Source organism: Strongylocentrotus purpuratus, unplaced genomic scaffold (genome assembly GCF_000002235.5).
Source record: "Strongylocentrotus purpuratus isolate Spur 01 unplaced genomic scaffold, Spur_5.0 spur5_scaffold_2, whole genome shotgun sequence".
NCBI classification, from domain to species: domain Eukaryota; kingdom Metazoa; phylum Echinodermata; class Echinoidea; order Camarodonta; family Strongylocentrotidae; genus Strongylocentrotus; species Strongylocentrotus purpuratus.
Window position 1 is genome coordinate 25,082,645 of NW_022145605.1, and position 26,582 is coordinate 25,109,226.

The window sequence follows — 26,582 nt, forward strand, 5'->3', positions numbered from 1 at the left end:
TCAACGAAATTCTTCACCTCCTCTAACTTTTTTCTTAACTTGTTCATTTCCCTGTTCTCAATTTCATTTCATTTTTTTTTCTTGCCCTCTCTCTCTTTCTCTCTCTCTCTCTGCCTTTCCTTCATCTTTTCATTCTTTTTCTTTCTCACCCCTCCCTCCTCTTCTTTCTTTCCTCTCCTCCCATACCTCTCTCTATCTCTCTCTCTCTCTCTCTCTCTCTCTCTCTTTCTCTCTCTCTCTCTCTTTCTCTCTCTCTCTCTCTCTCTCTTTCTCTCTCTCTGCCTTTCCTTCATCTTTTCATTCTTTCTCTTTCTCACCCCTCCCTCCTCTTCTTTCTTTCCTCTCCTCCCATACCTCTCTCTATCTCTCTCTCTCTCTCTCTCTCTCTCTTTCTCTCTCTCTCTCTTTCTCTCTCTCTCTCCCTCTCTCTCTCTCTCTCTCTCTCTCTTTCCCTCTCTCTCTTTCTCTCTCTCCCGTCCCCCCTCTCTCCCTCTCTCTCACGCACACACAACCGCTCACATACCCTTGCCATTATGAAAATACAGGTTAAAAAAGGGTTAATAAATGGACATTTATTCTGCATACATGATTAAGTATGGTATATATAAATCTCGAATGAAACTTGAAGATGAAAACTAAATAAGCATTCACGAAAAATGCTACTAAATTCATTATTGTGTACAGCTCATGCATTTTCTCCAAAAATTCATACATAATCGTTTACAAAGAATGTATGAATAAACAAATAATTAGTGAGGGTAATTGGATGGGTACCAGCCCCATTAATGACTTCTCATCTCCCTGAATAATAAACATAAAATACAATGATAGGCAAAACAATCCAATATATCTATGATTTCAACTCCTTATATACATCTAAAAAGTTGAAAGCAGCAAGAAAAGCAGGATATCTGATAACCTACATGTATAATTAGTCATTACCATAAACAAGACAACAAAGGTCCAGCCTTCGCATTGCAACAATTTAACATCAGAAACCTCGAATACATTTTTCTGTGTTTTTATGTTTCTTATCATTTCAAATAGCAAAATGTTTTATAGAAAATACAACTACAATATTCATATTTAATTATTCTTTTATGATAAGTTTCAGTCTAATATCAATATTTACAATACCATTTCTCAATTTTACTATTCATACTCATTAGAACAATAATCTTTCGTGTGATTATGGTATATGATAAATTAAACACACACATGGTAATTTTTCATCTATCCAAGGTGCACATCAGGGGCCTGTTTCATAAAACTTGTATCTATAACAACTTCTAAATTTCTATGACAAATTTGCTCTCAGCCAATCAGATGCCATGATTTCAGTAGCTTATAACAGTAGCTTGGAACTTGTTATTGATAACAAATTTTATGAAACAGGCCCCTTGTCATTATATCTAAGGCATTAATTTTGGTAGGTACGTTGCTTGCAGTCTTGGGACTGGAGTGGCCTGCACTGCTCACCATACAGCTAGAGCTCACGCGTTACAGCTGAACCAGTCTTGCACAGCAGGTTTGGGAAAGTAAGTACTGATATTGAAGGTCCAAGGAGATACCTGGTAGTATAAACCACCTTCCATGAAGAAATAGAGGTAGTTATCTGCTCCTTGGATCATAGAGACCACTTTGCCCACGAGGTTAGGGAAGATGTCCGTGACGAGGTACGACCCTCGGAAGACCTTCTCCCAGCCATAGAGGTAGATTTGATTGTCTGGAAGAGAGAAAGTGAATATACGTGGATGAGGGTTAAAGATAAAGTTGAGTTCTGGTCATGCGATTGCATTGTGAAAGAAACGTTGTTGAATCGATCATAAAGGTCTAGCATATAAGTATTGGTTTGCACTGCAAGGTTCTGGAATCATCAAAATGACAAGAAATTTGGCCCATTCTTGGTAAAGTTACAAGCACTGTACACAGAAAGATGTATATGGGACTACACGAACAAGCGGCATAAAAATCTGTCCCGATTTGTATGATGTTACATGCCATATTTAAAATATTAAGGCATTTGAAGAGCCATGCTTTTCAGGGAACATGTTTTATCCGATGTTCTTCCACACTTGCATAATTCAGTGATAACGCTCACAAATTATTTTTCACCTCTTCACAGAACCTAACTTTCTCTCTAAGTGCTGTAATTTATTGTGTTACCCTTCCATCAATTAGATGACGAATGCTGACCTTTAGACACACCCTTAAACATAAGTGTAAAGGGAAGCTTTTTTTAAACTTTACTTATACCAAAAGGAGGGGGAATTAGAGAAAGACAGAGGAGAAAATAGAATGAAAATAAAGAGGAGAGGAAGGAAAGAAAGAAAAAGAATGCGGTGGAGAAGAAGAAAGATATTGAAGACAAAGGAAGAAAGATAGGAGAAAGAGAAGAAGAAAAGAAGAAGAAGAAGAAGAAGAAGAAGAAAGGAAGAACAAGAAGGACAATTGAGGAGAAAAGGAGGAGGAAGGAAGAGATAAAATATTTACCCATGACGAAGATGGTTTCTCCATTCCCGCTGATTTCTGCTACGCCTTGCACGGATACGATTGGACTGCTGGGCCTGAAATCAGGAAACACAGTCTCGAGGGCTTTAGGGTAACCGGGTTCTAAAATGTTTGCAGAGCTGTATTTCCATACTGCAACACTCCCTGATATAGTCTGTTGGGGGAAAAGGAATATTATATTAGTGTTTGAAATTATTATGTACTCTTTAATGAACACCAACCTTGTAACAACAACCAAGACAACAATATTAGGCGTAGTAATAGTAGTAGTAGTAATAATAATAATAGTATTATTTATAGTAGTATTAGTAGTAGTAGTAGTAAGTAGAAGAAGGAGTAGTAGTAGTAGTAGTAGTAGTAGTAGTAGTAGTATTAGTAGTAGAAGGAGGAGTAGTAGTAGTAGTAGTAGTAGTAGTAGTAGTAGTAGTAGTAGTAGTAGTAGTAGTAGCAGAAGTAGTCAGGCCTGAAAGTAGTAGTAGTAGTAGTAGTAGCAGTAGTAGTAGTAGTAGTAGTAGTAGTAGTAGTAGTAGTAGTAGTAGTAATATAGTGGCAGTAGTAACAGCAACAACTACACAAGATATATCACCCTTTCCAAAAGTAATGCTAAGAACATCAAGAACAAAGAAAAATAATAATCTGAAATTTCAGGAGTGTCCTAAATATCGCTTAAAAGAAGTAATTGTATTGATAACATTCATTCTCCATTTTATTATTAGACTAATCATTTAATGACATGTATACTCGTACCTTAAAGAAGTATGTCTTTCCTACGTCATCACTCCCCCATACTCGTGGGTTTTTCATTGAGAAGGATGCAGAGAGGTTGCTTTGTAGCCCTGGCCAGTTGTTCGAGATAAGCTTGGGGAACCCCGGCACAACCTGGCCTTGCTCTAACATCCAATAAAAACTGTCTGCAATTGAAAAAAGGGGTAAGGTAGTAAGACCTTCTTCAGTCTTCAGTTCTGCGATACATAATATAATTAGAAGGATCTGAACACCCATCCTCTCAGATCACTACATGGCATTGCAATCTGCACCAATGAATCCTTTCACTAGGGATGCATGTAGTAGAAAGTAAACAAATGGTAAAGTGTTTATCTATCCCAAAAAAACTCTGAAAATATAGTACCGGATGTTTTTCAAATGATCAATACCCGTCTATTCCTTAATAAATTAATCTCCCTAGTGAGCGATTGAAATTGGAGGTAGCGGTCTTAAAATCTGTTTATAACTTTTGAAAAAAGATTAGCCAATTTCAGTCATGTAAGCAGATGACCATTATCATGACGTCAGCCCGTGAGACCGACAGTGCAAGCGTCGGTCACGTTGGCTGTCGGTCTATCCCACCTTAATTTGTATTATTCTCAAAAACCTCGTCATATAATAGACGCTTTTAACATAATCCCTTTCTAACCACAACCACCATCATGAGCATCATTATTGACATTATCATGATTATTACATATTTGCCCTCCCTCATAAGACTACTGGACTCAGAGCCATCCATACACAGAGTTTAATTGGCCAACTTGGTTTCACTGGGTCACAACATGGCGTATATTCTTTTGTTTTGTGCTTGCCCAACAAAGCAGAAGTCGCCATATTGTGTACAACTCGAACCGGCTTTGGCGGCTTTGGCCAAACTCTGTGTCTAGATGGCTCTGACGAGACTCATGCCTACACCCATCTTCCTCTCCAAGTTACCTTTGAAAGCATACATATTTCCTCCAGCAGTCAATGTGATGGTGTCAGGATGCGCCATGCATAGATTGGGTATGTTGGGATTGTTGGGTCCCTGGGGGGAGCTGGTTGGAAGTACAAGTTCTGCTCCAGGTCGAGCACCTGGTAAGAAAATATGATTCAATAATAGGTGTTCTTAAAGGCCCACTGCACTACTGGTAGCTACTTGCGCCCTCTATATAACAAACAATGCAGAATCGGTGACCATTGGTCCGCCATGATCCTCTTTTTCTTATGTTAACTGAGAGATGAGTTGATGAGATAACCACATGTCCAGTGACCTTGCAGAGCGGTCTAATCCCTCCTGTAAACTACGACAGATAAGCTTTAATACTTGATACTTGAATATACAGTTACAACCATAATTAATATATCGATACTTAGAGAGGAAAGGACAAATGTAGACATGTAGAGATAGATGGAGGATATTAGAATAGAAAGAGATGAAGGATAGATAGTACTAGACTATGAAATAGAAACACAGATATAGATGAAGGATAGATAGAGACTCTGAAATAGATAAACAGATATAGATGGGGGATAGATAGAGATGGAGGATAGACGAATAGAAAGAGATGAAGGATAGATAGAGACTCTGATAAACAGATATAGATGGAGGATAGATAGAAATGGATGGCTGATAGATAAATAGAGATAGATGGAAGATAATTAAATAGAAATCGATGGATGATACATAAATAGAGATTGATAAATGTATGCAGATAACAAAATGACATCGGGCCATTTGATCTATAATACCACTGATTAGGGTTCTAGGACACCTACCCCCCTGGACAACCACCCCTCGGATAACCACCCCTATAGGATAACCACCCTCTAGGACATCTACCCCCTAGGACAACTACTCCCTAGGGCAACCACCCCTCGGATAACCACCCCTAGGATAACTACCCCCAGACAACTACCCCCTACGACAACCATCCTCTATGACAACTACCCCCGGACACTATCATAGGGGGAAGTTGCCTGGGGGTAGTTGTCCTAGGGGGTAGTTGTCCTAGAGGGTGGTTATCCTAGGGGTACGGTTGTCCAAGAGGGTGGTTATCCTAGGGTGGTTGTCCAGGGGGTAGGTGTCCGGATACGGAGACGAAGACGATGTAGACACTGACTCACCATACAAGAACTGGACGCCTTCGATATCGTCTCGATCGAGCGTAAAGCTTGGATTATAGCTCGGATACCAAGGATACATGAGGGCGGGCAAGACCCGGGAATGACTCAGTCCAATAGCATGACCTATCTCATGACCAACTGTCAACCACAGATTCTTTCCTGTACGTGGAAGATTCGGAAAAGAGAAATGGAGGAGGTTTGTCAATATGAAGATAATTATAGTCATGATTCAAGGACTATCACACAGCTAAGTAACAGTTACGAATTGTATTAATCAAATCGGTTATCGATTAAAAAAACCCGGCTTCTTGTTAATAGATGTGGAACGATATAACACAGAGATCATTCATTCATTCAATATATAAAACAGTGTTTACCTCAGCGTTATCATCCCCCTTCATCATCTTACTTTTCTAATTCCTTAGACCTGATGCAGTTGATTCAAGTTCATTAACTATAACAGAACTACATTAAGTCATGAATAATGATAATAATAATGATGATAATGATATTTATATAGCGCACATCCTCCATGCATAGTGCTTAATTAGGCGTTCCAACTATTACCCCGGCTCTGCTTGGCAGCCGATTTCGGCGCTAACAGCTTTCAAGGAATTCCTTCCTACCGGTACCCATTTAACACCTGGGTGGAGACTGGCAAATGTAGATCAATATCTTGCCAAAGGACATTAGTGCCGTGGCGGGACTCGAACCGCGGATCCCAGGGGCGGATCTAGCTTTTTGCTAAGGGGGGGGGGGGGTGACCAATAATGACGATGTGGAGCATCGTCCACGAGCCGCGAAGCGGCGAGCCGATTTTTTTTGGGGTGTTTATTTGAACCCCGTAAAGCGTTGGTCACATCCCACCGTGCGTGTTTTTAGTCCGTACGGTTTTTGGGGAGGCCACGGCCGCCACGTTTTCTGAAAACGTAGGGAGGGAGTGGCAAAGGCAGGGAGGGAGTACGGGCAAAGCACGTCACACGCACGGTGTAAGTACGTGGCCCGCACGCCACGCCTGGCCTAGAGCGGTTGCGTGCATCGTACGTTGCGCACGTGGTAAGTGCGTTGTACGTGCTTACTACGTGCTTACAACGTACGGTCTCCGTGCGGTTGCCACGTTATCTTACGGAGGCCGTACTTACACGTACTCCTCACGTACGGTGTCCTTACTCACTCGCACGTTGTAAGTGCGTGCACGTATGAAGAACTTGGTGAGTCGGGGTATGTCGAAGTATATAGGACGACATTCCCATTTTCTCTAGAAGTCCCAGCTGCTGCTGCCTCCTCAAGATGCCGCCCATTCCACCGCAGAGACTCCGGGTTCTGATGCTGCAAGAACACCTTCAAGTGGCAGCGCATGAGCACGACGTGGTATTACTTGCCTTGATACGGGAGAGAGAGAGAGGCAACAGAGATGCCGACGCAGGAGATGGTGGGTTCGCCCATGGATCGAGAGGAGGAGGCTTTTCGGGCAGTACGAAATGTGTTTCAAGAGCTAGAGCGTGAATCGCGGGGGGACTATGTCGGATACATCCGAATGGACCCAACGAATGGGCACACAACAGCATATCCACGTTCGTGCCGGAGGTCTGCACCGCCATCTACAAGGTACATAAGGAGGAGATGTTCAACATGCCCTCCACACAGGACGAGTGCATGGAAAGCCGTCGCCAGCCAGTTTGGAACGCGATGGAACTTTTACCACTGTTATGGGGCGATCGATGGGAAACATATCGCCATCAAGAAGCCCAATAAAAGTGGATCGCTCTATTACAATTATAAGCGCTTCTGTTCTGTGGTGCTCCTGGCCATCGTGGATGCTAACTATTCCTTCTTGTGGTGCAAGGTGGGGGCAAACGGCTCATCCTCAGACGCACGCGTGTTCAACGAGTCCACCCTCCGGGGGGCACTGGAGGACAACATTGGATTCCCAGCACCGGATCCACTTCCAGGCGACGACCGGAACTTTCCCTACTTCATCATAGACGATGATGCTTTTCCCCTGCGAAAGTGGCTCTTGAAGCCATACAGTCGCCGTGCCATGACCCACAAAGAGAGCGTGATGAACTATCGGACCTCTCGGGCCCGTCGGGTTGTGGAGAACGGCTTCGGGATATTGGCTCACCGGTGGCGGTGCCTACTCACCACCCTGCTGTTGGAGCCTGACAGGGTGATTCGCGTTGTGTTGGGCTGCCTCACCCTTCACAATTGGCTGCGAAAGCGCCAGCCCGGACTACAGGACCTTAATTTGGACCACGAGGATGAGGATGGCAACGTGGTCCCCGGGGCCTGGAGGGAGGATGTGCAGATGACCGAACCCAACCAGATGGTCGGCCAACGGGCCTCAAGGGAAGGGAAAACCCTGGGAAACTTATCGAAGAAGACCGGATTGACCGAGAAGAACTCAACCAGGCGCTCCTCCTGTTTCGCCGAGAACGAGCAGTTGGCCTTTTCCATGTCACACCCTTTTCATGTGACCCCTTCTTCGATCCACCAGCAGCACCCTCCTCATGATCAGACGCTTTGGCGTCACCATCTGACTCTTTTTCGCTCCTCCTCCACTCTTCCTCTCTGGCCTCTCATCTTCCGCGGCCCGTTTCTGTTGGGCCTCTCTGGCCTTCTTATCCGCTGCCTTTTGAGCTGCAGATGCAGCTGACCCCTTATTATGTGTCTTCTTCGGCGCCATCTTGGAGACGAAATTTTGGCACTCTTCCGTCGGCTCGGCTTTTGTATACTGCATTAATCAGTGCGCACAACGTGCGTTGTAAGTGCGGAGCACGTGCTTACTCGGTACGGTCCACGTGAGTTCTGCGTGCTCATCAGAAAGTTGAACTGGGGAAGTGGCGAGTAAGCACGGACCACGCGCTTATCACGTGCGCAGCACGCACGTGCTAAGTGCGCCTTCCGTAGAGCAAGTGATCGTGGGAAACAAATTTAAAAACGCACGGAGTCAGTGCGTTGTGCGCTCGTTGGCAGTACCGGGCACGCACGTCACGCGCACTAGGGGTGAATCGGTAGCCCGAACGCAGCGTAAGTTCCTCGTGCACTAAAAGTGCTACGGTGTGTCTGCGTGCTCCCAAATCCGTACGGAGGCGGTACTCACCACGTACCGATACCCAAATTTTGCCCACGTTTTTGCACGTAGACAGCACGCACTTGCAAGTACGGCGGGATGTGACCACCGCATTAGTGATGTTTTCCTGGCATCTATTAACACAATGGAGACCATAAAAAGCAGTGCATGAACACGTCCGTATTACACCCCCATGTATGGTAATTTACCCTGTATGCCAACTTTTTTGCATGATTCAAACAGGGCTTGATTCAAACATACCTTCCAGTAAAAAAAGATGCGAGACTGGATTGCCGCAACTTCTTTGCCCTGTTTGCTTCCATATTGCTTGTCACTACACTCAGACCAGACTGATAAAAAAGTGAGCAACCGTGAACAAGTAATCCAGGAAATGAGCAGCCCAGCTCAGCGTGCGTTGCCAGGTTAAATCTTCACAAAATCCCCACCCAAACGACACCTAAAATATCCCCAAAGTTGCCAAATTTTGACAGAAAATCCCCAAATTCGTTTTTCATAAAACTCAATATTATTTTCATTCCCAAATATTTATTTTTCATCCCCAAAGACTTCAACAATCCCCATTTTTTTTTTTTTTTTTAATGTGGGGATTTTGGGGATGAGAATCGGCAACGCTGGCCTAGCTTGTCACTTCGGCGGTGGCCCGTGTCCTCAAAAAAGCTGATGGGGGGGGGGGGGGCAAGGGACTCTGTGACATGTGTTCGCCCAACCCCCCCCCCCCCTCCCCCCAAAAAGAAATAATAATAATAATAATAATAATAATAATAATAATAATAATAATAATAATAATAATAATAATAAATGAAATAAATACATAGAAATAGAATAAAATAAAATTACAAGTTTAAAAAAAAAGATAAGATTTAAAAAATGGTCCCCGGATTTTTTTTGGGGGGGGGGTTACAACCCCCCAACCCCCCCCCCCCCCCCCTCTAGATCCGCTTCTGGATCCTGTGATCCACAATCCGACGACTTATCCACTAGACCACAAACCCTAAGACCAAACATAAGGAAGGAACAATGAAGATACCTGATCGTGAATTGGCTGTCCAGTTCTCCTCATCATCCAGGTGAATACTGCCAATGAGATCTGGTCTGGATGTAATAAGACCAGGAGGGAATGCGTGTCCTAGTACCAAACCAGAGCCATCAAAGGGCCGACTGTCGCCATGATCTCCCCGGTGGAATGAGATATCAATATCAGCCTTGCCACTGGAGATCTTGGTGAAGGTGATGTTGGCAACATCAGACCACAGCTGAAATGGAATAATTATTGTCAAAACAGACAAAGCTTTGGTAACTTTTGAAAAATTGGCTGGATAGTGATTCTTTACCATTGGATGCCCATGTGAATGTATTATAAGCACTAGAAAATGTAGCCCCTAAAACACTTTAATCTGCTTTCGAGATAAATTATATACAATTTTTTTTCGGTGCTCCCGGTAAATTTTGATAAATAATTTCCAACCAATTGGTCGATTTTAGTCAACAAAGGTTGTTTTGTAGCTAAATTAATATCTTGACCTTGAGAGGGTGCTATACAACATAAAGAGTTTATCATTTACAATTTCATCACTTTAAACTCGATTTCAACAGCTAATAAACATAATAACCGAGGTTTATAATATCAGCCATCGATACAATATTATAAAATGTTATAAAATGTTTACGATGCTATCTGAACGGACGGAATCAACCAATTCCTTACAAGGTTTGATAATCAGTCATGAACAACGAAGCAAGAAAAGCACATGCTGAGCAAAGCTACCAATGACCAGTAAATTGAAAAAGTGGACTTTAAAATGATGATAGAAAATGTCCCGAAATGATCAAATGCAAAAATATTCGTCAATATAAAAAATAAAAAAACTCCTTATTTGATTTGCTTGAAATTCGTCAGCTACATTAAAAACATGTATTGACAGCAAATGCTGTTTAAAGCTGAATATTTCTGTTTCTGGGAGGAAAAAAATCATAATGGATTGCTAAAATTAAGTTCAGAATGGAGAAATCTTAGGGAGGATCGATGTAGACGAAAGGTCATACCAATCTCGGACAGATAAATACCTTGAATGCCCTAGACACTGCGTCATCCACTATATCGACAGGCAGCTTGTCGGTGTAGGTGGAGATTCGATAGGTTAAATCGTTCTTGGGCCATTTCTGGAAAATAGCCCATCGTTTATGGCGCATCCCTCTCGGGTCAGATGGTGACATGTCGTGGTCATCGACGTCGCTATCACCGCATCGAGGCTCTAACATCTTGATCATCGTCGTCATATCTTCCTCACCTGTTGAGACATGAAAATGAAAGAAAGTGTGCATTTATTTAAAGGTATAGACCAGTTTTGGAAACGCCCCCTCTCAAAAAATGAAATCGAAGCTATTATTACCAATCATGTGAAAAGAATATGTTTTGACTAATACGTGACGACAACAATTTTGCCGGGAAGCCGCCTACCATATTTTGTAAATTATCATATCGATCCGGCCTGGATAGATATCGCGAATGCACTTCTACATTGAACATTTAGGGCAAATATTTCTGCTCTTTTGTAAATTTAGGTTGAAGTATAATGCCCTCTAAACCTCTGAAGGCGATATTTAAACAATAGTGAATGGATATTTTGCACCCAAAACCCTTGAACCGCAATTTTACCAAAACTGGTATACACCTTTAAACTTTTCTGTTCTTCAAGCCCATACCGACAGCTCAAGTGTATGACCAGTGGTGTGTATAGGGGGGGGGGCAGAGGGGTACGTGAAATACCGAATCAAATAATGTTAATCTCCTGATACACAAGTATTTCATGCATTACTAATACTGCTCTGATGTTTGGAGGGAAAACCAGTGACCATGCAGGGAAGTCCAATCCCCCTTGGCCAAACTAGTGCAGATAGGCTTTAAAGGAGAGATTTGGTGGTTTATTGCCATTTGGTCCAAAGCCATTTGTTACCAAGATCGTCTGACTTTACTTGGTCTATACCCAGTTATTGGACGACCTGTAGGCCTATGTGGACGAATTGGGACAGATTGGGTAGAGACCAATAGTATTGGACTGGACTAAATGAATATTAGACCAAATCGGCATTGGACGACATGATAATTAGACTGATTGGTTAATGGAAGAAGTGATGACTAGACATAACGGTAATTAGACTAACTGATGATTAGGTCAAGTCAGGCAGTGGATATTAGACGAAACGGGGTTAACGGCTTTAAGACCAACTTGGATATTTTTGACGAACTGGATATTTGTGACAAACTTGATAGTGAAAAAAATGTTAATTCAGCAAAATGGGTGTAGACTTAATGGTAAATAAACCAAATAGTTCTTAAAACGAGACGGTTATAGCTAGATTACTGGCTCATTGGGCGAAGTGATTACTGCACAAATGGTTAATGGACGAAATGTTAATAGACGAAGTCGTGTCAGACCAAACGACGTTGGACCATATGATAATTGGACCAAATGGCAATTTACACCAAAAAATGCATCTCAAGGTGCGAGAATCGTTAAATTAAAAGAACTCTATTATACATTTCGTTTGATTGATTGTCGATCATAGCTGTCGGTCGTACGTCACCCGGGCGTGGCCGGCCAGGACGGGGAGAGTAAATACATGTGCATAGGTAACGAAACGGTGATTTTGGTTTCAAACTGAACTGATTTTATGTATCTAGAAACTTAATGACTACGCCCCCATCACACACACAATAATTTTGTTTAAAAGAGTACTGCTTATGTCGATTAATGTTGAGTTTTCAAAATATTTAGTTTCGGTTATCGGCACCATCCCAATGCACCCTCAAAATGGCTTACTGCAAACATGAAAAGTCAAATAATGAACTTTCTCTCTCTCTCTCTCTCAGCACAAATGTTTATTTTACATGTTCTACTGCACGTCTTTCTTTTTATTATTGTTTTCTATTTCTGTAAAGAAAAATAAATGTTTGCGTAAATATTTGTTGGGAATTTTTAACAAATAAATGAATTTACAAATGTATAAGTAAAAAAGTAAATAGATGAGCAGACTGAGGACAATGACGTCATCAGAAATAAAGCATACCTGTATCGTGTAATCCGGTAAACTCTTGAAATTTATGGAGCGCATTAGTAATGTCCTTTTCAGAGGTCGCCGATTCGACAGATTTACTGGTCAGATAGCCAAAGTCTTCCAAATAGTGCTGCCATGGAAAAACAAAACAAAGAATGTTTATCGCAAAAATAGGCTTAAACGATTCAATGCATTCTACAGTGCACTTCATAAAGCTGTAAACAATTTAACGTCGGTCGGCTGGCAGAAGGGCGTTAGCACGCGAGCGACTCGAAAACTACTCTTCGAATTATTCGCATTTAAAGATTTGTTTTATGTTTAAACTGCTTTCCGTCCCGAAAATTGGGTTAAAACTTTAAAGACTAATAGAAGTGTTATATTAGAACACGGCCACAATTTGTATAAGGTTTATAAAAGTTTGAGGCGATTTAGTGCTTACGCCCTTCTGCTTAACGTTTCATTTTTGACCTGAAATTCGAGCTAACACCCTTCTGCCACCCAGGCGACATATCGGGACTATACCACCACCACAACAAGAACAAAAACAATGACTGCTACTACCCCTACCACCACCACCGCCACCACCACCACCACTACCACCACGCCCACCACCACTACCAGTACTACTATACTACCACCACCACCACCACCACCACTACTTCTACTGCCACTATACTTCTACCACTACTAATATTTGCCTTGTCGAGAAGAAGAAAAACACAACCCTTTAATTTGGAAGATAATGTGACATTATTAAGTCAAAATAAGACGACAAATAAGATAATAAAAATAATTTGCTCTTCACCATAGAATCGTTCTACAATTATCTTACTGATTTATACTTATTAAGGCGTCACAAATCGAACTGATCATCCCCTGACCCTATTGGGATATCTGTTGGTGGACCACTACACCGGGGTTTCTCCAACTCTTATACCGCTATACGAACACTACACTCGGTTCTTAAGTTGCAAAGGTGTTGATTTTCCTCTACACGGGATCTCAATTTAACGTCCTATCTGAGGGACGGTGTGTTTTCCATTGTAACATTGTAACATAGCATGCAGAGGAGGGGCACGTTAACACGCAACGCAGACTCAAGTCATCCGCCTTGGATTCGAGCCCACGACCTTTTACCGACTGAGCCAACTCGACTCCTTTGTCACATTTTTGGTTGTAAATTATTCACATGAATAATTTTGTAATATTCACTCAGCTCACAATGTGTACAATAATAGCCTTGTACGTATGACAATGTTCTTTTGCTCTACGCATACGTACATGTACGCTTTGCGATTTGTCAGTCAAAGGTTTGAAACAATATATAAATATCAAGGCGAAAAGAAAAACATGACGGTAAATCTTTTATTTTGACAAGAATCGTAAGAATTGCAAGAAAAGTTGCTCCTCTAAAGAATATGAAGACTAGTTCAGTGCGTCATTTAGCCTAATTTGTATAGGGAGCTGACGTCATGGGAGAAAGGTCGCATTTTTCAAGAGTAACGCCATGTTTGAAGTTATCTAATTCGTGTCATATAGACGGGTTACACCTCAAAGACTATAACCACTGATTTTTTTCAGATCTAAATGCTAATGATACTATGTCCCTTTTGCAGCCATCATTAAATTCTGTAGAACTTTGGAGGAATTAGGAATGTGTCATGTATGTCCTATCTGTGAAATCTAAACATTTAATAGCAGTGTCCAATTATTCAAATTATGCAAGTAAACCCGTTTACCTTCTAGACTTCACTGTCAGACACTTTTGAGGGACTGACTGACTTTTGTTTCCTTTGGTAATAACATACATAAAATGAGCTGTAAAAGGTAGGCCTACATGATCATTTGTCTACATCAATAACCCACTACTTGTAATGGCCAAAAGTAAACTGACTGAATCTTTGTGCAGCACAAAACGTACGACCATTTGGTAAAAGGGTCTGAAAATCAGACTATTACTTAGGTGATTGCAATCACTTAAGTCAATTCGACAACTATTGGTCGTTTTATTTACATTTTCAAGCCCTTTCGTTTTAAGGGAACTTCTTAATTACTGTTTGTTGTCAAATGCCGGTGGAATTTAACCTTTTCATTTTTTTGGTCTGCAAATGGGACATAGCACCTTTAAAGCATTCCAAAAGGGAGTTATAGCTTGCATACAGGGCTCCACGGTTTGGATAGGCGGAATGTCAACTTCCGCCTCCCCCAACCCCCTCCCCTCATGAAGACTGATTTTTAATTATGCCCCTCCTCTTTCACGACACATGATTTCTAAACGTACCCTCGACTGCAGGAAAGTAAATATTGAACATTTCGCAATGAAACAAAATAAATGAATAACTGTATCAATCGATCAAGTCACATTCTTGCAAAATGTCGAAATATGAAACCATCTTCAACATTTTCCCCTTCAGGTATTTTTCTAAAAGAAACCCGACCACTGTTCTCATTTTCGATCGATGAATGGGAAGAAATTCCCTAAATTTGTGGGTCTGGGAGTTTTGCAAATATAAACGTGTAAAGAAAAACACAGGTGCAGGTCAAATCAATGGTGGTAGATAAATAGCTGCTTCCTTGACCTTGCGACGAAAGCACCAACTCGTACAGAGCCTTCTATCACAAAGGCTTGGGAAAGCACCATTTCAAATATTTAGATTGCCGTATTTCCTTCAACCGTGATATCCTGAATTTTTCATGACATTTTCTTTTTTTCATTATATTGGCAACTCTTCAATTCTTGTGAATTAGATAGTCTTCAATTATCTTGGTTTATGTTACTTCCTTATAATCAATCAATCAAATTTATCATGCAACAAAATAACAGTTTACATAATATTATATATATTATCAAAAGTTAGCAAGATATTAGCATAGTGACACAAGAATGCCAATGGCAGTAAATAAGCAGTAGCGTGAAATATAAAGCAATGTTTGTATAACATAGGTTCCCATTCTATCGGCCAAATGAATAGCAGTCTATGTAGCCTGGTGGTAAGGATTGGTGGTTCAAATTACGGCAGAGACTCTTCTCCCCCAATCCGTGCAGGTTCATAGAGCCACAGACGACAGTATTAAAGGAGGAACCATCATTTCATGTCTGCAGCATTATTCTCTCATTTTCTTTCACAATGTATTTTTTTCACGAATGTTGCTGCGGCACCAATGTACTTTGACAAGATATTGATCTTCATTTGCCACTCTCCATCCGGGTGTAGTAAATGGGTACCCCGTAGGAAGAAATTCACTGAATGCTTGAGAATTATCATGGTAGCTCGATCGGCTAGAGCCGGTGTAATAATACTGTATGCGCTTTGATCGGGTAAAAACTTTTCTTCTACTTCTTCTTCTTCTTCTTTATTTCCTCATAATTGTTATCATTATTGGATGAGGTGAAATCGACCCGACTGTGGGGTCTGTTGTGGTGGGGGGGGGTCTGTTTGGGAGGGGGCTGGGGCTAAACCCGACAGCTACGATCAGGTTGACAACCTTTTCGTCAATGAGTTAGATATTTCTTTACTTTTACTCTAGTAAATCAACTTCTACGAATAACGTGAATATGACGCCTCACAGCGTGTACGTCTTCATCAAATTATACCCATTTGAATATCATATATCAAATAATTATTATTCATGCTACTCTGAATAAACTTTGTAAGATTTTCCTTTTGTTGCCAACCAAATATTTGTCTCATTTGAAGATTCAACCATGGCAGCTAACGTGTCATTCCTTTATCAATACATATCACGTAAAACAAGTTTGTGTTACGTTTTTGCACTAGAACTATCAATCAACTGTCTCTACTTGAATGGATATTTTATGCAAATACAATTCTCAGCGATGGTATTCTTGAATAAATACACATACCATCCTTTGCTACTGGAAATACACGTTTATTTATTCGTATTATCTTTCAATTTCGCCTTGCCACTAGCCAAATTGTTACATTGTTACATAGTCAAATGTTACTCTGTCTTGAGCAATGATCTTCGTCTCGATCGTATACCTGCATTGCATCGCACATACTATATTATGTTTATTTCTCGTTTGCTAATATTTTAATATGGAATGACTCTGTTAAACGAAAAGCTTTGTCAATTTTATTTGCTGTTATTGTGGAAATAAATAAAATGATATGAATGGATTTTTTCGACAAATTTAGCTACGCTTGCTACCTTCATAATTATAGCACCCCCCCCCCCCGATACCATTTTCCCTTTCATACATAATATTGCTTGATATTTCCAAAGAAACATGCTTTGTATTCTGCGAGGGAAAAAAAGAATAAGAGTTTGCACTTCTCCTTTTAGTATTTGAATTTAGCTTTCTTGAGTATGTTTTAAGCCCAGTTTAAGCATATTCTTAGATACAGTTGTCATTAAACATAGCATAGCGGCTATTAGAGAGTTTGTATACAAAGGATCATAATCATCTTGAATGTAAGTTTATTATCAATAACGCGTAGCGACCAAGCGCAAAAAATTGTTTCTGTGAGATGGACAAGTGTAATCAAGTATATTTCGAAACATAATGGAAAATCACAACCTACATCAATCTTCTCGCCGTACGCTTCGAGCGCATTATTTTAGACAGGGTTTGTACAGTGATAACAATCAATCCATTTATTAAAATGCGAAGGAGCGTCTTGGAAAGTTAAAACTGCATTTTGGGGCACTTAAAATCTTGTCCATTCTGCAGAATTATTAAATACAATTGACAATTGTCTTGTGAGAAGGTAGGGGTCTAAACGAATTTGCCTTCTCCCCTTACTAGAGGAAAACTCAACCCGCACACCACGGGGCCTTGGTGTAGGGCGTTTCTACAGGACACTTTTAAGAAACACTGTTTTTGTAAGCAATCGAGGGAGCGTATGAGCGACCACTTGAGGAAAAAATGGTAACGTTAAAACTATGTATTTTAAAGCACCAAAATTGTTTTCCAGGATTGTACTGACTGATTGATGTCATTTGATTTTGTTTTCTTGCGAGCGGGGACAGGAAAAAGCTTAATTTTCGTAGATTTTTTTTCACCCCCCCCCCCCCCCCTCCCCCACCCGCGATTTTGAGGGCCTTGTGGTAGAGAAATACTGCAGCTAATGAATTTGCGAGGGAGCGTAGCGACCGATCGAGAAAAATTGAGTTTGACCGATTGAAATTTGTATTTCATTTTAAAAGAAAGCTTACTAAACATCTATATACATGAAACCATTTCACGCTTATTATCTTGATTTATCTCTTTTATTTCATAAGCGATCCTATTGAGGGGCTCAAAATGGTTTACTGTTAACATGAAAAGTCAAATCATTGCTGTTGCTTTTTTTTCTTTTTCCTTTTCTCAGAACTATGAAAACCTAATCTATAATATATCCTACTGCAAAATTATGTCTTATGAGGGGGGGGGGCAATTTGACGTGTCCCCTTGTTAGACAGAATCACCTGTCCTCGCTTTGGCGCTTTTGAGGGAAAGGTTACATTTATTAATATGTGAGAGACAACATTTAGAGTTTTTAGAATGTTGACACTTTGTATTTTAGAGCATCTTTTGTATGGTTATACAACAAAAATCATGATTTTTTTTTTGTCCGGCAAGGAGACGGGAAAAACGAATTTGGCCTTGTGATTTGGCCTTGTGAGGGGGAAGAGACAGTCACGATTTTGCCCCCCCCCCCGATCTGATGGCCCGGCCCCCCCCCCCCCACTCAGTGTTATTTAGGGTACGCATATGCTCGTACCCTCTTTTTGAAAGCACCCCCTATCTGAGGACTGCCAACATTTCCGAACCCCCCTTTCGCGGGCTTTTCACGGGCTTTTCCTGCCTTGGAGACCCCCTTAAATCAGGAAAAATGCTCAATGTACCCCCCTAAATTCGGAATAATTTCTCAGGAGTCCAAAGAGATGAGAGAAAAACAGAAAAACACCCCCTTTTTAAAGAAATCTCCGGGTGAAAAGTCAAATACACCCCTTTTTTTACAATTCTCGGGCCGGACTTTGTCGCACGAAAAGTACCCCTTTACCGGACATTTTGGCAACACGCATGCGGTCATTTCGACATCTGAGTGGGGGGCCGGGTCTGATGGTAACATCTCCCCTCGTTCTTGGTGCCTCCCGTAGTAGGATTTCTACAGTATAAACATATAAGCCTAAACCTTTTTCTATAAGGAAGCATATAGCGACCAGTACATTAGAAAATTTAGGTTTTGGAATGCATTTTAGAGTACTTATATATATATGTTGATGGCAATGCTAAAAAATGGCAATGCTAAAAATCTGCCTTTTTAGTTTTAGAGCATTCTAAAAGCTTGTTATACATCGTTGGAATGCAAAATAATTACAAGTAATTATTCTCTCTCCTTGCACCTCTCCCTTTTTCCGGCGCCTATATTTATTGTTGAGCGTATAAATCAATTTTCGCCGGGCAACTTAGATTCCTCCTCACAATGAGTAAGTCATAATACACTTTTCAATTTATGATGATCGCGGACTACAAGTAATAGTATAACGACCAAAATTACTTACTTTGACTGTCTGTCTCGAGATCGAAACAGACTCGACGCTGCAAACTAAAATCGAGATCACAACTACAGTGATTGGTAATACTGAAGCACGGAGGCCATTGTTAGAGCAGTGTCTGGCACACAGAGCAGGCAGTCCCTCCATTGTCAACTAACTGAAGTTCAGGTAGGACTATTGTGGTTCAACAAATGATCCTTGGTGGTGGTACATAGAGAAGTTCAAAATACACCAGCGAGAAGTGAGCGATGACTGGGCTGTTTGGAGATTTCAAAGTAAAACGATATTAAAGTATAGTCTTTGACTCTTTGCTTCTTTTCTCCAAGAAATCAACTGCTTACTTAAAGCTTGATCCTGAAATGTAGAGTGTCTCCTCCTTTCCTTGGTGTCGAACGTGTCTTGGTAATCCTTGCAGAAAAGTCTTAATCAACAGAGATCGGTCACGGTACGCTTAAATCACGATCACTCATCGATAACTGGTCGTCTGCTCCGCTTGATTGCTGTTCGTCATGTTATGACGTTTTTCACCCATTGTCATGCGATTGTGGCTTACTTCCAAGGTTTGTTTGTATCGCTCTACGAGTTTGTTTTCACTTCTTCTCCCGTTGTATGCAGAACCTGAATAACATATTCCATTCTTCAGTTTCCCGAAAATAGGAAAGGTTGCGATGTAACAGGTTGTATTTACTTTTGAAGATGTCATATTTCCTTTCATTGTAGCGAGGCCTTAGTAATGATGAAATTCATCTTGCAATTCTATAGCCGACGTCCCGTTTTCAGTCATATTTCAAGAATAGCAAACTATTCATTGTATTGCAGAAAATGGGGATCCCCCATTAGTATTTTGTATATTTTAAAGATTGTAAAATGTCATAAATTTTCCCTTAAAAAGGGGTGGGGCGAGACCGGCTTCGGCGTCTCCTTTAAAAAAAAAAAAAAAAATCACGTCTGGAGTACCTGATATAATGCCTTCATCATTAAACTGTCTATTTGAAACTTATACACTTGTGTTCATACACATTGGCCCGAATTTTAAAAACAGATGTTTGTCGATAAACCTAGGCCTCGGAGTTATGTGCGTCATTTATGACGCGTTTCGATGCGTTTCAGACCAAGGTTCAGACTAACGTCCTTTGTGAATTCGGGCCTATGACACACACACATGGTTCATTTGGGGAGGGACAATGATAATCTGGGGATAATTGAAAGGAAACGACGGATCCAATACCATAATCAAATGTTTTGAGAAGGCTTGAGGGGTGTTTTGTCCATAAAAAGCAACACTACGTGGGGTTACCCTTATCAATGGGCCAATAGAAAATTTCATGGAAAACAGAAACATAAGAATATCACCTACTGGTGATTGTCATCACATCATTAATAAGAACGAGCGACGGACAGAGGACACCCCAACAATAGAACAAGGGAAATGCCTAAACACAGTCTCACCTGCATTGTGCACAATCATGATTTATAATAATACCATTGGAACACTTTTAGGGTGCTGCACATCATACCCCTAACAGAGGGCATTGTCCTCATAAGTTTGAGGTCTCCTTCCGCTACGAATGATTCTTACCAAGTAATTTGCCACTGGGGCACTTTAGGGGGTGCTGCCCTGAGCCCCCTTACCATAGTGTGTAATGTCGCCGTCCTTCATGCTTCATCTTCCATTCTCTCTCTCTCTCTCGCTCTCTCTCTCTCTCTCTCTCTCTCTCTTCTCTGCTAGAAAGGTTATCGTTTTTTATATTATTTCCATTATCTGTAATTATTATTCGTGTATACACCAATGTTAAAGACAACCTTTTTGTTTTGTAGCGTAGGAGGGGGGGGGGGGTGTAGGATTACCCAAGCATTTTTATACATATATTTTCTAATTATAATACAGAGCACTTGTAACTTTTTTGTTATTATCAAGGGGTCTATAAAATACAAGCCATGCTTTTTTTTAATAGACTCCTCCACTATGTTTTACCACTGACAGTGCCAATCTTAAATGATTGATTTAAATAATGGTATAATCATTTGTAAATTGTTTGGTTAATATTAAGTTATTGAATTTGTATATATTGCATATTCATTTGATTATGTTATATCATGTGGAAAAAAATAAAGAAAACTTGAAACCTTGAGTTACCCTGTTGAACAGTATAAGGTATCCTTCCCCAGCAATAGATGAGGTGTATGTAGGCCTACTCTTTTTTCATTTATTAGTAGATCATCTTGTGTCCCGCCTCCCCCCCCCCCCCCCACTAAGTGTTCTTTAGGGTATACTTATGTAGGCACGTAGCCACGGGGGAGGGCACGTGCCCCCCCCCCAAATGTCCAAGATCGATTGGATTTTTTTAGACCCTTTTTTGACCTCGATCGATTACATTTATGTGCCCCCCCCCCCCCCCACCAAACATCAAACTCTGGCTACGTGCCTGCGCTTATGCATGTTCCCTCCTTTAGAAAAACACCCCCTAAGTCCGGTGAGTAAAGTGTAAAGTAAATTAGTTTCTAACTGTATGTGTAAGTAGACACAACGAAATCCTAACCCCGAAATTGAGGGTCAATGAGTGACCTCAAATCGATGCAAAAAGTGAGATTTGGGTGTTCAGTCGAAAGAGGGCGACACAGAGACTTTTATGAAGGATTGATACATGTCTTGGAAATTGAACAAATGCTTTCGAAAAGAGAGTAAACTTATATCTAAATTTAATTCAAGGTTTGCAATATTGGAACATAACTGTACTCAGCAGACTCAATTGACCTCTGATCTAGACTTTTGACCTGAAACTTTCTTCACATTATTTGAGATAAAGTATAATCCTTATATTATGTGAAAGTTTATAATTTGTAATAATTTTTATAAGTTTTTAATTGAAACTCCCCTTGCCGTTGGATATGCGGCGCTAATAATAATCACAATAATATTTTATATAGCCCTTTATACTAATGTTTCCATCAAATGCAGATTGATGTCTAGCCAAATGACATTAGTGCCGCAGGGGTACTCGAACCATGAGATATATGGTTCAGTGACGTATGCACTAGACCAAGACACCTCTACGTCTTGCTTCCGCTGCCCACACAAGACAAAAAAAAACAGAACACCATCACAGAGACGTATTCAACTATAGTTGCTTTATGTGTTACCGATTGAAACGTGCTGTAACAAAATGTGCTTATACTAGCCCAGTACAAGGGCAATGATTTAACCGTATCTAGCCTGGGCTACTTTGAAACTGCATAGCCTGGGGAGGGGGGGGGGGGGGTGGGGGTGGGGGTGGGGGTGGGGAGGGTGGGGGGGGGGGGCTTCTTAGGCCCCCTTCCCCCCCCCCCCCCCCCTGTGATCGCCGCGAAAATATGCATGCATGTCAAGTGAAGTGTATAGATTACTTTGGTATTTATTTAAATAATGAACAATTCACTCATTTGCATATTTATGGTAATTTATGCAATTAAGGTAATACAATTCACATTTTTAACCATAAATCATATATTCTTCATATTTAAATATTAGTTTTCACTACATATATTCTTTAGACCATCTGGGATAATAATACAACAACAAAAATTGGAAGAGACAGGTTACTACTTAAGTTATCTATTGTTTTGATATTTTTTTATGTATCTAATTGTTTTGTTAACTTATGTATTATACATTTATTTTTTTAAAATTTCATTTCCAACTATAATTCAACTATTTTGAACCCCAAAATAAACACCTAAACTATAAACAAGACCAAATAACCAATGTTTTATCTTTTTTTGGGAATAATTAGATTTCCATGTTTTGTACACAAATTACGAAAATGAGTGATTTTCGGGCTGACATGCAAAGACAAAAGGTCACTTGACTTTGTAAGGGTAGGTCCGAAATTGATTTCAAAAGATGCGCAAGACTCGAAAAAAAAAAATTATACAATTTCAGCGCAAGATTCTTTTTCGTTAAAAAATTATCGCGAAAAATGTAGAGGAGGGGGGGGGGGGCTTCTACCCCCCCCCCTCCCAGGCTAGGTAGGGGTGGTTACCATGAACATGCCATCATTAATATCTTCTGATATAGGTCATTATTCTTATGGGGCGTTGCAAGAAAGTTCAATCGATTGCAACTCAACTTTCTGGCAACGCCCCACTAGTCTCCTAAATTTCCTAGGATTTTTTTAGGATTAAAGTTTTAAACAATTGAATCTGGTTAACTAAAACTAGCTTTTATCCTCCCCCCCCCCCCTCTCTCTCTCTCTCTCTTCGCTTCTCGCCATATTGTGCTATCCTAGTTCCGTTGTCCTTGCTCTCTCTCTCTCTCTTTCTTCTTCTCCTTCTTTCGTATACCCTCTGGTCAAATCTCTCTCATTTTTCCCTCTTCACCAAGTCTGTAAACAAAATTCTAGCCATGATTTTCCTTTCTTTCTCTCCTTCCCTTTTGAATATGTATAAGAAGCTTTGTTGAAAATGGATTCTTTCAACTTCAGCCATTTTGGATTGTTAATCTTCTTATATCTCTAGATGCTTTTTGTTGTAATACCCGCTGTCCATAAATCTACTTCACGTCATTTCTCTCTCTCTCTTTCTCTGTTTGTTTTCCGTAGTCTTCCTTTGATTTTAATTGTATTACAATTATTTTTGTTTTTTATGATCTAATTATTCTTCCCCTTTCTTTATTTCTCATTTCTACTTTCATCTTTTACTCCTACTTTTCCCATACTTTCTTTATATAATATATCATTAACCATTCTCTGTGTCTTATTCTGTCTGTGTATCGTTTCTCTCCCTCTCCCTCTTTCTTACTGATGGGGCATAGCAAGAAAGTTGAGTTGCGATCAATTGAAAGACTTGCGCTTAATTTTGGGGATATGCAATTGAATGCAACTCTCTCGCAACGCCCCATTAGTCTAATGAGAAACACACACCACAATAAACTGCACTGACAGAAAAACTTTGTTTTTGAACATTTAATAAAATACCTTACCGAAAAGAACAGAAAAAGGTGCACATGCAAAGCCTTTTAATGTTATAAGATGGCGGTGAATTTGAAACAAACAGTATCTTTTTTTTAAAAAAGAGCAATCTTTCACATGTCACTAGACTTATAAGTGTCATGGATGCTCACTGGCTTAATTTACAGAGGAGGTTTAGATTTAAACCCCCCCAACACAAACATGAATTATACTTACAGAAGGTTAAACTATGCATCAAGAGTCTGACAAATAGTTGCAATCTAGAAGCTGTTATACAGCCCCAGCTATGAACTACTCATGATTTGTGAATCAAATGTGCAGACCCTCATCAGTGTAAAACGTTTTAAATGATCACTTACAACTTTGAATGTGAAATATGCACATAGGAATGATCAAATTAAGAGAGAACATAATACTTTAATTTTGATATCTTTTGAGTTGGTTGCAGCAATCAGAAGTTTTAACACAAAATTGTTGATGCTATTATGCAAGGCACCTTTGTAATTGTATACACATGTACAACATATTTACAGTCTACACCTCTAAGAAAATAGCATGTGAAGACAAACAAAGTAGTTATTAACAAAATACTGAAAGATGAAAATAGACAAAATGGACCAAACAAAGTTTGTGGTCGCAGAAAAAGTACTGAATAAAAAAATAAAACTAATAACAGCATAAAGTAGTTATCGATCTGGTCATCACATGGTTTAAAAAACAAAACACACCTTTTATTTCATGTTAATTGACTTCTTAACATTTGACCATTTTTTAACTCTTACTATAACATTGATCTTATAAATGAAATGGAATTGAGATGACAATGTCAAAGTCATCATGCTCATCTTCAAACCATAACATAAAAGTCATAACCTCACTGAAATCGTGACAATAGTTGAAGGTAATTTGACCATGCTCTTTTGGCACAAACAAAAGCACAAATAAAAATATGAAATACAAAAATAATGGTTAAACATACAGCTATATAAAAGTGTAACATGTTATATGAACATATTTACAATGCATGGAAGACAAACCAACTGTTGTGTCTAAACTAATGAACTACAATCTAGTCGAACTACAATCTAGTCACACTACAGGTTATAAAGATCGTACACATATATTCAAGGTTTTTCAACATAACAAACTCTTTCTTTTCATATAGTTCTGAATACCATAATATGGAATGAACAATGTTATTTTTTTTTTCTGCCAAAGATTCAAGCAAATTTTGTCTTTTCATCAAAAAACTAAAATGTTTTAAATGAAAACATAAAAAACAAGAACCATGAAGCACATTCGTCCTTTCAATGTGTCATTCATACAGGGATGTTTCAAACAATTATCTTAACATCTATAGGTAGGAGATAAGGAGGCAACTATTAAAAAAACACAAACAATCCAATTCAAGGGCAATCTCAATACCTTATTGTATGTCTCATAGAAATCATGTTTGGATTACATAAAACGTCATTGTCTTGTTCGCACGTTTCACTATGTGACGAGCAAGGCTTCTGAAATAGCCTCAGGTTAATTCTTCAATGACACACTACGAACACGACGGACAAAAAAAAGCGGACAACATATACAGTTCCTCATTCTACCCTCCACAATTGCTGTGGTAGACAGAGGAACATCCCTTCACTGCTATTATGTAAAAATAAGTAGCACAGGTGAATATGCATGTGAAACCTGTTCTACACAGAATGAGGAACTGTATATTTTGTCCGCTTTCTTTGTCCGTCATGTTCATAATGACATCTGCCTAACATCAGAACTACACCTCCTCTACAAAAAAAAACCGGGAACAAAAGCTGGCAAAGGCATCCTGCTTTATAAGACGACATGTCAACATTGCAGGTATATCATGGCATCAACAATACAGGGCGAGTCAGAAAGAATGTTCCACTTTTTAAAAGTTGTATTGTTTGAAGTATGAATATTTAATTAGGGATTTAATGATATGTCTTGATAGAGTTATCCTCCCAGTACATTTAGGTACCATTTTCATTTAAATCCGTTCACGCATGACTGAACATCAGACAATCTTTACAAGACTGCCAGGTTTCACTTGCGCCAACTTACTGGGTGATGAATAAAACAGTGCATTGACCAAAGACAGGCAGACAGACACACACACGCACACGCACAAACACACACACACAACTGTAGTGTGGGATGACAATCCCAGGAAGCTAAAGGCGGCCTGGAGAGGCAAGGTACAGAAATATACGCCAATTATACCGGCGGTCGAAACGATGTTCCAACCATCATCAGTTGAGATCTTTGGATTCGTGTGCGGTGCTAAAGGCACTTGGTGCTCACTCAACGGTGATATCGCCAAGACTGTCGGCCTGAAGAATTCAGGAATCACTAAGTTACTACAAATAGTCCTTTGTGACACCATCAAAATGGTGAAGGCCTTTGTGGCCAGATAAGCCTTGCCTCCCCAGGCCTCCCACAGGCCTCCCACGGCAGACAGACAAGTTGAATGTACCTATATGCATGCGCACATACTATGTTATAAGCTCAGTACCATTCTATATATACATGCTCATACTGTGTTATAAGCTCAGTACCAGCCGATGGCCTCG

The 26,582-nt window shown here is 40.1% G+C and overlaps 1 protein-coding gene across 1 annotated transcript; it reads right to left on the reverse strand.

Annotated features, from left to right (window-relative positions):
• Nucleotides 1-1,322: 1,322 nt before the first annotated feature.
• On the reverse strand, nucleotides 1,323-19,834 carry LOC585680 (interstitial collagenase). Its single transcript, XM_003726184.3, has 9 exons — nucleotides 19,049-19,834; nucleotides 12,548-12,665; nucleotides 10,544-10,767; nucleotides 9,507-9,732; nucleotides 5,386-5,544; nucleotides 4,216-4,353; nucleotides 3,259-3,422; nucleotides 2,494-2,665; nucleotides 1,323-1,726 (listed from the first exon to the last, which is right to left on the reverse strand). The coding sequence occupies exons 1-9, from the start codon at nucleotides 19,187-19,189 to the stop codon at nucleotides 1,494-1,496; spliced, it is 1,575 nt and encodes a 524-aa protein (XP_003726232.2). The 5' UTR covers nucleotides 19,190-19,834; the 3' UTR covers nucleotides 1,323-1,493.
• Between the last annotated feature and the right edge of the window lie 6,748 nt (nucleotides 19,835-26,582).

Excerpts from the sequence above, each read along its gene's own strand:
- LOC585680 (XM_003726184.3), bottom strand. The coding sequence starts at position 19,189 with ATGGAGGGACTGCCTGCTCTGTGTGCCAGACACTGCTCTAACAATGGC. Across the intron at positions 5,545-9,506 it reads GACAGCCAATTCACGATCAG|GAAAGAATCTGTGGTTGACA; the intron begins GTATCTTCATTG and ends TTCCACGTACAG. Across the intron at positions 1,727-2,493 it reads AGAAACCATCTTCGTCATGG|ACAATCAAATCTACCTCTAT; the intron begins GTAAATATTTTA and ends TCTCTCTTCCAG.